The 12197-nt window shown below is 37.9% G+C and overlaps 1 protein-coding gene across 3 annotated transcripts in view; it reads left to right on the top strand.

Annotated features, from left to right (window-relative positions):
- Nucleotides 1-10906, top strand: part of Frmd3 (FERM domain containing 3) — a 352540-nt gene extending 341634 nt beyond the window's left edge. For 2 of the 3 annotated variants that reach the window (XM_004653072.2, XM_045136126.1), the window contains one exon: nt 5348-7194. In XM_004653072.2, coding sequence (XP_004653129.2) covers nt 5348-5940 — 593 coding nt within the window. In that variant the 3' untranslated portion in view covers nt 5941-7194. Of the gene's footprint in view, nt 1-5347; nt 7195-10691 lie in introns of those variants that run through there. The other variant, XM_012947641.2, reaches the window with a different exon arrangement.
- The last annotated feature ends 1291 nt before the right edge of the window (nt 10907-12197 follow it).

Here is a 12197-nt window from a genome sequence, read left to right as displayed (position 1 = left end):
ATGACACTGTGGATACAGTGGCTACTTGGGGGGTGGGGTGGGCTACCTGCCCGCGAGGGAATTAGTGATTCCCTGTTTTTCCCCCTCTGTGTCCTCCCACTGGCAATCTATTTGAGATTTCTCTCCTGTAAAAGACCCAGTGAACCCTTAATATCTTGCCTTTCTTTCCCCAGGATCTGCAGGGCAGCTAGGCAGTCACCATCTTGGCTGGAAGTCCCCCCCAAAGCTGTCTTTTTTAATGTACATCCTTAGATCTATAAATATCTATCTTAGGATTGTCTTCTTTATATCCTGTAGATTTTGATGTGCTGTTTTCATCTTCGATCAATTATAAAAACATTTTGTTTTCATTTTGATTTACTCAGTGACCCAGTCATTATTCAAAAGTGCATTGTTTAATCTTCATGGCTTTATGTACTTTGGTTTTCCTTCAAAGTGTCTATCTCATTATTGAATTTTCATATTCTGTATTGACTTACTAATTTAATTAATCTACTTGTTTTTCTTAGGATTCATTCAGGAGATTATTCATACCTTCTTTTGAATTCACTAAGAAATGTATTTATTTGTGTCTTTGATTTTATTTTTAACATTTTTATAATTTCTCTTTTATATTCTTTGTATGGGACATTGTCTGAGTCACCCTCTTTGGGGAGCCATTATTTGGGAGTGATAATTTGTGGATGAGACACATTGTTTTTAGCTTTTCATGTTGCTTGTGTTTTTGCACTGGGACTTGTGCATGTGGAGGTCATTCACTGGGTAAGTCTGGCACAGATAGGTTGAGTCAGCATTAGTTCATCTTGCCTTGACTTCACATGGCTGGAAGTTCACTTATGTAGACATGGCTTATTCGTGATTGTGATAGCTAAAGTGATCTCAGCTCAGCTGGGGTGGAGAGAGTGCAGCCTTTGACCTCACAATCAGGGTCCATATGGCTTTGCAGAGGGTTGTGCCAGTACCAGGCATCTTATGTCCTCTGATCTCATTAGCCAGGGTGCACACAGTGTGTCAAGATAAGGTGTCACATATCTTCTAGCTTTATGAACTTGTGCAGCATATGGCTGTACATTGTGCTGAGTTCTTATATGGAGGGCCATGTGTTCTCTGACCTCACAAGCCAGGGTGCACATGGTGAGGCATCTGGGCACAACATGGAGACACATATCCATTGACCTTAGGAGACAGGTTGTATGTAGTGTGGTGACATAGAAATTGAGGATCACAAGTCCTCTGGCATTATAAGGTGCATCCATTACTTCAGGAGGCTGCATGTGTGGTAGAAGCCAAGTGGTCACACATGCCTTGACCTCATTAACTGAGTGTGTGTGATGCTTTGGGTGGGGATTCTCCAGAGTAAGACTATTATTATTGGCCTTATCTACCTTGTTTTCAATGGATTCTTGCAGTAGCTGTGTTCTCAACAGCCCTGATCTGGTCAAGGGCTGAAACAGGGAGGTTAACCTCCTGTAACCTGTAACCTGTAACCTGCATGATAAAGGACAGCAACTCTGACACTAGCAGTGGGGAGGTGAGAAGCTGTTCTGGACATAGGATTCTGGGACACGTTCTGAAGGTAGAGAAATGGAAGTCTGGTAGGCACAGTGTGGGTGTCAAGAGAGATTAAAGATTTTGGTCAGAACAACTAGAAGAATGAGAGTGCCATCAAAAACGTACTGACATACTTTTCATCTAAATCCAAGAACTCTTTTGATCTTTGTAGCAAATAAGTAAAAACTATAAGCCATCTCTATTAAAGATTATTATACAGAACTTTAAAAAAATGTACTTCACTCTGGAAACTCGGGTGTTCCCTTACCCTCTGGCTATAGGAGAGAGACACAGGAAACCAAAGTTAAAGGAAAGTAGACTTCATGTCAGTGTGCTTAAGGAGTATATGCAAAGGCTTTTATATAAGAACAAAGATCAAGTACCATCTGTGTAACCACAGAAGCAAATGGAGATGGCCTTTGTAGAGAGGTGATCCATTTGCATGTATTACAGGATTTTACTGCTTTTTAAAAATTAATTTATTTTTAATTAATTAGTTTTGTAATCAGTGAATATAGTCAAGTTGGTACCATTGTAAGGCTCATCCATGTCCTACCCCCTCCTTCTGGCCACTCCCTGTTGAGTTATATGGGTTATGCATTGAGGAGTTAGCCCACAATTATGGGTAGGAGAAATGTCTCTGTGTATCATGACCCAACAAGTGGCTCTGACATTCTTTCCACCCTCTCTTTTGCAAAATTTCCCTGAGCAATGTTGGGGTCATTTTGGGACTGCTTCAGTGATGAGGAGTTGGGGGCCTCTGGGTCTCTAGTTATCTGATTTGGTAGGAGTTGATTGTTTTCTGTGTTGATCTCCTTCACTCTTGTGCTGGTACCCACCATCTCTATAAAAAAATAAGGGTTATCCCATTTGTCTGGTGCTAATTTTACTGCTTTCTTAAGCTGGAGAGTACAGTAAGCCTTCTTCTAGAAAGAGAATCCTCTCATATGAAAATATGCCTGAAATCCCATAACTCTTCATCCTTCTTTAATCTGTGATTGCTTTCTTCCTTCAGGAATCATGGAGCATTATATAGGAGGAGATTTTATGACTTATACTTTTCCTGTCTTGGCAATACCATCCATATAATGCAGCATAAACTATTTTGAACAATTTATTGGTATTTAGCATATTCCTAGACTCAGGAAACTAATTTTCTACATAGTACCAATATAATTTCTTCACTTCTAAGGAAATTCCAACCCTATTAAGCAATTTTTATTCATTCTTCTCTTTCTCCTGCCCTTGCTGATTTCCCCACCATACTGGTTTCTTTCCTATATGGGCTTACCTATAGTCAATATTTCATATAAAGGGAAACATACATTATGTAACCTTCTATGTCTGGCTTCCATCACTTAATATGTATTTCTGAGGTTTGTCTGTATTAGTATGGATCAGCTCTTCAGTACTTTTATATCTAAATGATGTTGGATTGTACGGGCAGACCATATTTTATTCATATATTCATCCACTAATAAACATTTGGATTATTTTTACTTTTTGATAATTAGAGTAATAAGCAGTTATAAACATTTTCCCACAAATATTTTTGGAGTACCTCTTTCAATTCTTTGGAGCATATCCCTATAATTATTATTACTAGGTCATTTAACTTTTTCAGAACCACTGTAGTTTTTTCCATAGTAGCATAAACTTTTACATTTATGCTAGGAAATGTTCTAATTCCTCCACATTTTCACCAACAGCTTTTAAAATATTTTTATTTATTTATTTGAGGGGATAGAGAGAGTGAGAATGGGTGCAACATAACCTCCTGCCACTGCAAATGTACTCCAGACACATGCATCACTTTGTGCACCTGTCTTTATATCGGTACTGGGGTATCAAACCAATGCCATCAGGCTTTGCAAGCAAGCACCTTTTAACTGGTGAATGATCTCTCCAGACCCAACAATTTTTTAAAATATTTTATTTATTTATTTGAGATAAAGATGGAGAGCAAGAGAAAGAAAAACAGAGAGAGAATGTGTATGCCAAGGCCTCTAGCCACTGCAAATGAATTCCAGACAAATATACTATCATGTGCAGCTGGCTTGTGTGGATCCTGTGGAATCAAACCTGGGTCCTTATGCTTCACAGGCATGATCCTTAGCCACTGGGCAATCATTCCAGCTCCAAACCCATCAATATTTGGGAAGTTTAAAATTTTCTGTCCCAATAGTTGAGATATAATATTTTATTATTTTGATTTGTATTTCCCTAAATATTTGTGATGTTATTTATTTGCAATTTATGTGAAGTTATTTATGGTATATGGCTTGCTTTTTGGATATTTTTTTCAATCAAACCCTTTAATGATCTTAGGACAGAGCTACAGGAAATACTTCTTGATTTTTGAAAAATAAAAGCAAAAAATACTGAGCATTTTTGTTCTACACTTGCCTAATGCATCTGGCCATTAATTTGGTATTGAATTATAGCTCCATTCTGAAGATCACTGCTTTGATACTTTCTTTTATTTCCCACTAAGAACCTATGCCTCACATTTAGGAGGGCATATCTTATAGGTAGTAGCTAGATTTCTCGTGTGTAGAAAAAAAAAACAGTTATTGGAAAACACATCTTCCTCAACAAACATTGCAGAAGTTCATAACCTTCACCATGCAATTTGCTAGACATGTATCTATGGAACAAGAAACAATAAAGCAAATAAATTTCAAAAGGAAAGATAGCTCTTGGATCACTATGTTTATAATGAAACTATCCAAGATTTAATGCATTAAGTAAAAACTTGACATCACTTATAAATGATGCCAAAAAGAATAATATGTGTAGATGTTTAAAATGCTAGAAGTTAAAATATCAAATAAAAGAAGCAATGTGTAAATTTGTATACACAATATGATTGCCATTCTAGGTTAAGTACTGCTTACTCAAATGCTTTGGACCACAGAGCTTCCTATTTTGGATTTTAAAAAATGATTTGGGGAATATTTGCATAGATTTCAGTAGTTGTGTAACTCTAATCTGGAAAGCTAAAATCCAAAGCTTGCTGAGCATTCCTGTGCTCAAAAAGTTTTGGTTGTTAGAGCATTTCAGATTTTGAACTTTTGAATTAGATTAACAACCTATATATAACAATAGAAACCATGAGATTGTTGCAAGAATGAAGACTGAAAAGCAGTATCTCAGAAGGATATGTGATTATCCTTGGAAAGTAAATACTATAGCTTTACTCTCACAGAGTATAATATAGTTTGATAAGGCTATATTAGGTAAGTGTTGAATTCTGAAAGAATGCTCTCATAATTATAATGTACTAGTTTGCAGATGAGAACCTTATGCCTAACTGTAGCACATGCTGTCTACATTTGTTCTGTGTTGGTTACTTTAATTGAGCATGTGGTAAAGGTCTCTTACTAATATGACTTTGTTTAAAGTCAGGATTACACAGTTGGATATCATAGATTCTTTGATCTTGATTTATTATTTTGTTTCTAACTACAGATTTTTTTAAAAAATATTTTTTGTTCATTTTTTATTTATTTATTTGAGAGCAACAGACACAGAGAGAAAGACAGATAGAGGGAGAGAGAGAGAGAATGGGCGTGCCAGGGCTTCCAGCTACTGCAAACGAACTCCAGACACGTGCACCCCCTTGTGCATCTGGCTAACGTGGGACCTGGGGAACTGAGCCTCGAACCGGGGTCCATAGGCTTCATAGGCTAGCGCTTAACCGCTAAGCCATCTCTCCAGCCCCTAACTACATATTTTTTTAATTAAAACAGAAAATGTGAAATTTCAAATTTAGAAAATAATGTATTTTTTACAGGTATCCCATTGCCTAAAGAGGACATTTCTGCACCCCTGATCATTAGCTCGCCGGTGAAGGAAGCTCAAGAGTATGCAGATCCCCCAAGTGAAGAGGACGAGAAAATCAAAGAGCCACTAACCATCTCAGAACTATCTTACAACCCAAGTGCTAGCCTGCTCCCTACACCTGTGGATGATGATGAAATCAACATGCTTTTTGACTGTCCATCTAGGCTTGAGCTGGAAAGAGAAGATACAGATTCATTTGAGGATCTAGAAGCAGATGAACATGCCTTTTTGATGGCTGAAGAGGAAGAAATGACAGAGGCCCACAGAGCTTTCTCATGGAGCTATGCCATTCTGACCGGCCATATCCGTGTGAATCCCCTGGTCAAGAGTTTCTCCAGGCTCCTTGTAGTGGGCTTGGGACTTCTGCTCTTTGTATTTCCCCTGCTCCTCCTCCTCCTGGAGTCAGGTATTGATCTCTCCTTCTTATGTGAAATCCGCCAGACACCAGAGTTTGAGCAGTTTCACTATGAGTACTATTGTCCCCTCAAGGAGTGGGTGGCTGGGAAGGTCAACTTGTTCCTCTATATGTTGGGATGCTCATGAGGTTCATGTCTTATAAGACTAAGGGCTATATTTAATACTTACAGATGGTGTCTTTTCCAGAGATGCCAGGTTCTGAAAGGTCATGGATTGTCTTATTTCTTTCTCATTGTGATTGCTTAAGCCCTTGAGTTAGCTTTCTGTACTTCCAGGTTTGTATAGTTATTTTAATTCTTTTTTTTGGTTTTTTGAGGTAGGGTCTCACTGTAGCCCAGGCTGACCTGGAATTCACTATGGAGTCTCAGGGTGGCCTTGAACTCACAATCCTCCCACCTCTGCCTCCCTAGTGCTGGGATTAAAGGCGTGCGCCACCACGCCCGGCAGTTATTTTAATTATAGGTCAGGAAAACAGCCTTTAAGTAACCCAAACCATATTATTATATTCATCATATTACTATACCCCTAACATATCATAATATGTAACACACCATAGTGAATTAAATTTTCCTATTGCTTATTGCTGGCAGCATTGTGAATTATAATATTCAGATTCATAATTTTAGTAAAAATCCATGGACAAAACCTTGAATATAACCCTTAGTAAGAACAATGTCCTCTAACCAATGCCTATATAAGTAAGTTTATGCGGGGTTTTTCTTTCAGTTTTTTAAAAATACTTTTATGTGTTCACACTATTTTGGTAAATTTTTAGCAAAACAGAAGCCTCCTGGAATTATTTAAATATAAATATTGTAAGATTAATATATTTCAGGAATTTTTTAATGTTTTGGCACTAGTTTGTTTTTAAGGTATTTTTGGCTGAACAATTATGTAATTTGTTATTATCTTCATATGAGATAGAATATGAGTAAAATGACACTCTGGTACGTTCCTAAAATAGATGACAGAACTGAACATGGGGAAAATGAATGAACATGGTGAGGTCCAATTTTGAAAGTTTTGGAAGATGATCTCATACTTTCATTTGCATTCTGTACATATATATTTGGGCTGGGGACACAGAGTATGTTAAAAGAAGGTGAAACTTGTATAGGAAAAATTGGAAAAGATACACTAGGTAATTACTTATGGCTCACTTATCCAAGTGAAGGCAGGCAGGAGTTGGAAAAATGGAGATAAAAGTGTTCTGATGATATGGTAGGCAAGTGGTGGTAGGTAACTAATTGGTCCCTTTTGTGAACTTGATGGTGATGGAAGGTGTTTGTTTTGTAAAGCGTTGTGCACATGATGTCCAGGTACACACACACAAAAAATGTTTAAGTGGATGTAAATAAAAGTGAAGAAATGTTAACGTAATTTTGTTCCCTCATGATATTCCTTTTGATTCCGTGGGGGAGAAACCTTCAAAATCAGAGGAGAAAGAGAGAATGTATGAATGAGTGAATTAATATGAATGAATGGCTAATGATAACTGCCAATGATCATCTTTTGTAGAGCCTATATAGTAAGCAATTGGGCAACATACTCCTTTTCTTTGTTTTGTCTTAACTCATTAATAACTGGGGCTTCCTTTGAAAAATGAAGAGGACCATCGGAAGACATGAATTCAAGTATGGATAAAGTAGACAATGGAAGGAAAAATAGACAAAAAGAAGGGAGAAATACTCTAGTACATTGCTTCATATTACTAAACCCATGGTAGAAAAGGTCTGATGTTTTTCATTTCAGAGTGATCACCAGTACTGTTTTACAAGGAAGAAAGAAAAGGTTCTGGAGTTCATAGCATAGAGCATCAAATTACTCCATACATGTAAAAGGGATAGGGCCCACCTGTATGTGATCTCTCTGTTCCAACTTAATGTAATTTTCAAATCAAGTCTCCCAGTCCCCCTCATTCAATAGAGTGTTGAGGGGTTTATTAGACAATTGTTTTTTAAACTGAGTTTTGAGGGTCAGTTTGTGAAACTTTAAAGTGAACAACTAGTGATATATACTTACTGTTACATCAGAAGAGTTTTGTCCTCAAGGGCTTCCAGAGATTTATACTGATATATAAATATATTTCCTATGGTACACATCTGCAACAATTTATTTTGGAAATTTGTAAGTGTTCAGCTTTGAAATCCAAGTTGCACTTTTTCTCTTGTTTTCTTGAGAATTGGAAGTCTTCCTCTCTGAAATGAGAGTGTTTCAGTATAGTCAACACAAAAGTAGTCCCCATTCCAATATTGCTTCATATTTTCTTTGAAGTTCTAACCAAGGCAAATTAACCATCTCTCATCTTTAATATGTAATACTCAAGGTAAATAATACTTTTTAAATTTTGACAGTGTTATATATTTTCTATTATAAAATACTTAAAAATCTGTAGGGATTTGGAGAGATGGCTTGGTGGGTAAAAGCACTTGCTACACAAGCAGGAGGCCCTGAGCGAGCCTGAATTCATTCTCTAGCACCTATGTACAAAGCTAGAAATGGCCACACATGCCCCAGTCCTGGGAGACTGGTGATAGGAGAATTGCTAAGGCTTGTTAGTCAGCCAGTATGACCAAAAAAATGGCAGCTCTAGGTTCAGCGAGAGACATGACTCAAGGAAACAGCTTGCATAAGTGATGGAGGGAGACACCCAGTGTCCTGACTTTCACACACATGCACATGAGGCACATGCGTTTGCATATACATGTACATGTATTACACTCACCACCTCACAATGCTACACACACACAAACACACACACAAAGGAACAAAAGGACCAATGTCATACTTAATCCAACCATATAGATTAGTATGAATGCATAGATTATTTTAATATTTACAGCTAGCACATCCTTTGTCTAGGCAGAAGTTCACTATGGAACAGAACTATTTTCAGGCAAAGACAAAATAAGGCATGCTGAATTTAAACAATAATCATCAAAACTAACATTAGGATTCTAAAGTATCATTTAGTTGGCATAGGAGCAGAGTTTTAGAAACATCCATTTTAAGTTTTGTTGGAAGGTTTCCTGAATTAAATGAAGAAAAGACAATTGCTTCAAGAGATGGTCAGCATATAATAAAGTGATATTTAAAATTCAAAGCAAGAATGTGAATATATATGTATATTCCACATAATAATATGTTTATATAATAGTCTGTATATGTGTGCGTTTGTATCAACACAACCTACATGTCTTTCATACATGTGTGTGCACATTTTGCCCCATTTGAGGAATTTGTGACCTACTATAGTTCCTTTCTGTCTCAGATACCATGGGTAAAACCCATAGCTTAGAGATTTAAACTTTCCATGAAGAAAACTGTGTGTATGTATGGGTTTACATACATACATACACACACACACACACACACACACACACACACACACACGACAAACATATGTACACATAACCTATCTTTAGTGTTATTACAAGCTGGATAATAATGTTAATTAAGTATCATGTATTTCTAATTGGGCTTGTAACATAAAGTATAATGTTATGTATTTGAAATATATGTTGTGGCTTGGTTAACATTCATGAACATAATTTTGGGTAGAATTCATAATGAGTTGATTTCATTGATATATGAGAGATATGAGGACCATGTTACTGTGATCAAGCTGAGTCTTTGTATAGTGAAATTAACATTTTATGTCAATATCCAAATTGTTTTAAATGTTAAAACAGTGGCAGGAATCCTTAATAAAATACTCTGGGATAAAATGCTTTTTTAATCATTCAGTTTTATTCAAGGTAAAGTTATAAAATTTGTTGAAAGCTATAGGAAGATATACTTTAGGACTGTGAATGAGGTTACCTTTAATTGTGACAGGATGAAAAGAATCACAGGTAATGGGCAAGATTACTCTTCTGCTAAAGTGACTCAGGTCCTAAGTGGAAATATGAGGAGCACTGGGAAAACATGCTTCAGTACAAAAGAAAGCTATAGTGTGATTAGCAGTATCAAGATAACTACACACAACACACGTACACCACACACACACACACACACACACACACACACACACACACACACACGTACCTTCATATTATTAAAGAAGAGTAGGAAGAAGGATTTCAGAGTGCTAGGAATGACCACTGGGCAGCAGAAGGATTCTTCCTGTGCCCCAAACAGCTGCACCAGCTTCTTAACTCTACCAGTGTTCCCATGAGACTTCTCTATCTTCCACAACCCAAGAGAATCTCACTATTGCTTTGCTTCCCTCTTCAGCAGCCTTGATAAGTCTTCAGCTGAGGTTTGCATGAATACAACTCCACACTTAATATAGATGCAGGAAGAAAATTGTATATTTGAAGCAGAATTGGTCTCTAGCTGTGGTGGCCTCTTGCATGTGTGAAGTTCTTCTGTAGCAGTACTGCCTCAGAAGGACAGAGTCAAGAGTCCAGGACAACAAAGGAACCAAGTGGTTTATTTTCAGGGATAAAGTGAATTATGGACCTGGAAACCTGGCTCTTCCAGCTAAGCCAGTGCCTTTGTTTGAGTTAGTGTCTTTTGAACCTAAATACTTACAGAAGTAGCCTTTGGCCACTTACTCATTATGAGTAGTACATTGAGCATATGACCCAGCCTCACCTCTTGGGGAAATGTTTTCTTTAGTCCTACATTTTCTTCTGAGTCAAATAGGAGAAGGCTCTCCTGCCAACAGTCCCACCTGGAGAGAACATACTGAGAGATTCTTTCACCTCTTGGTGACTTTTGGGATGGCTGTGACTAATGAGGCTTGAGCCTCTTTGGGTCAACTTTCTCTACTGGGTGGAGATAATATACAAAAGGTCCCTGCTTACTTGTCCTCCTGCTTCTTCTCTTTCTCTTTCTCTCTCTCTGTCTTGGACCTGTTTGGGGACTTCCAGTCTCTATGCCGTAAACAGACACAACAGGACCTGCCCATGGAGGGATCAGCCAAGAGTAATTTCTCCACGTTCCGACCTTGCTCTGTGACTGGGTGGGTAAGTTTGGTGAGCCTGCCTGGGGTCTCAGCTGCCATCACTTCAAAGAAGAAACTTCACTTGGCCCTCACGCTTCAGCTATGTTCTCCCATCCATTAGTAAAGCTGATTTGAACCATCTTCTAGCCATTGTGTCTTTTATTTACTGGGGATTGTGAGAAATATGTAGAATATAACCTCCAATGTTAGAACTAGAATAAGTAAAGAAGGCTGATTTTGGCTGAACCTTGGGCATTAGATGACATCTGTCACCAATGGGCCCTTACAGGCCTTCCCAATAAGAGTGGAATCAACATTAGTAACTGGCAGAGTGTTGGTTGGAACTATGTATCTCTATGCTATAGCTTTAGTTGATAGCTCTGGAAATATCCGTCTCAAAAGGGAACCAAGACCATTTTCCTGGTTATAAAGGAAAACTCTTAATTGGATAAAGAGAAACTTTTTGTGGGTTCCAAGCATTGTAATACACCTTGCAACTTTCAGCAGCTTCTCCAAATAGCACCTATCACTTTGATTATTCTCATCAACAGAGTTATGATTATGATCATTGACTTCCCAAGGAAACTACCTTTCAAGGGAGAGAAGTTACTAATAAATCAGTGTTAGTTTACACTGTGTATATCAGCTAATTCTTCAGAAGTTGAAAGCTCAGGGTTCAATCTCCTGCACTTTTCTTGATGTGAATCTACTCTCTTTTCTTTGTCAGTCTGAGTTTCCTGGCATGTTTGAGCTTCGAGTTCTTCAAAGGTGGCAAGTAAGACCCTTGATCACAGTGGTAACAACATTAATGTAGTGTCCCCTGGTCAGAGATTTACTTTATAATTCTAAACCAAGACCCCTTTGACAGTGAAAAGGGATGTTTTGTATGATTATTTCATATAACTACCTCACAACAACAGGACTTACCTAGGACTATTCTGGATATATTGCCTATAAGAGAGCCTCATATACTAGATGTCTTCTTTCAACAACTCCACTAGCACAATTCTCTGTAGTAATGACAAAGTGACATAGGGAAGGGCTGTTGCCCTTACAGTTATGGTTCTCAAGTTATGGGTCGATGGTTTACTTTAATGGTAGAGGGCTTTATTACTGTGTGTTTTCAATGATTGATTTCCAGCTGTTGGAAATTGAGATGTGGAGACTTGCGAAAGAAGAGTGTTCCTGGGGGTGGGTTTTGGGATGTTGTATCCAGCTCCCCCCTTGCCAGAGTTTGGCTCACTCCTGCTGTTGTTTTCCACCTGCTGTGGCAGAAGTGACATCCAGCCTCTGCTCTGCCATGCTTTCCCCAGGAATCATGAACCTTCCCCTCAAAAAAAAAAAAGTAAGCCAAAATAAAATGTTTCCTCCCATCAGCAGCTTTTGGTTAGGTGTTTTATTCCAGCAATGAGAAGGTAATTGCAACACTTAC

This window comes from Jaculus jaculus, chromosome 1 (assembly GCF_020740685.1).
Source record: "Jaculus jaculus isolate mJacJac1 chromosome 1, mJacJac1.mat.Y.cur, whole genome shotgun sequence".
In the NCBI taxonomy this organism is placed as follows: domain Eukaryota; kingdom Metazoa; phylum Chordata; class Mammalia; order Rodentia; family Dipodidae; genus Jaculus; species Jaculus jaculus.
This window is presented reverse-complemented; position numbering and strand designations above follow the sequence as displayed.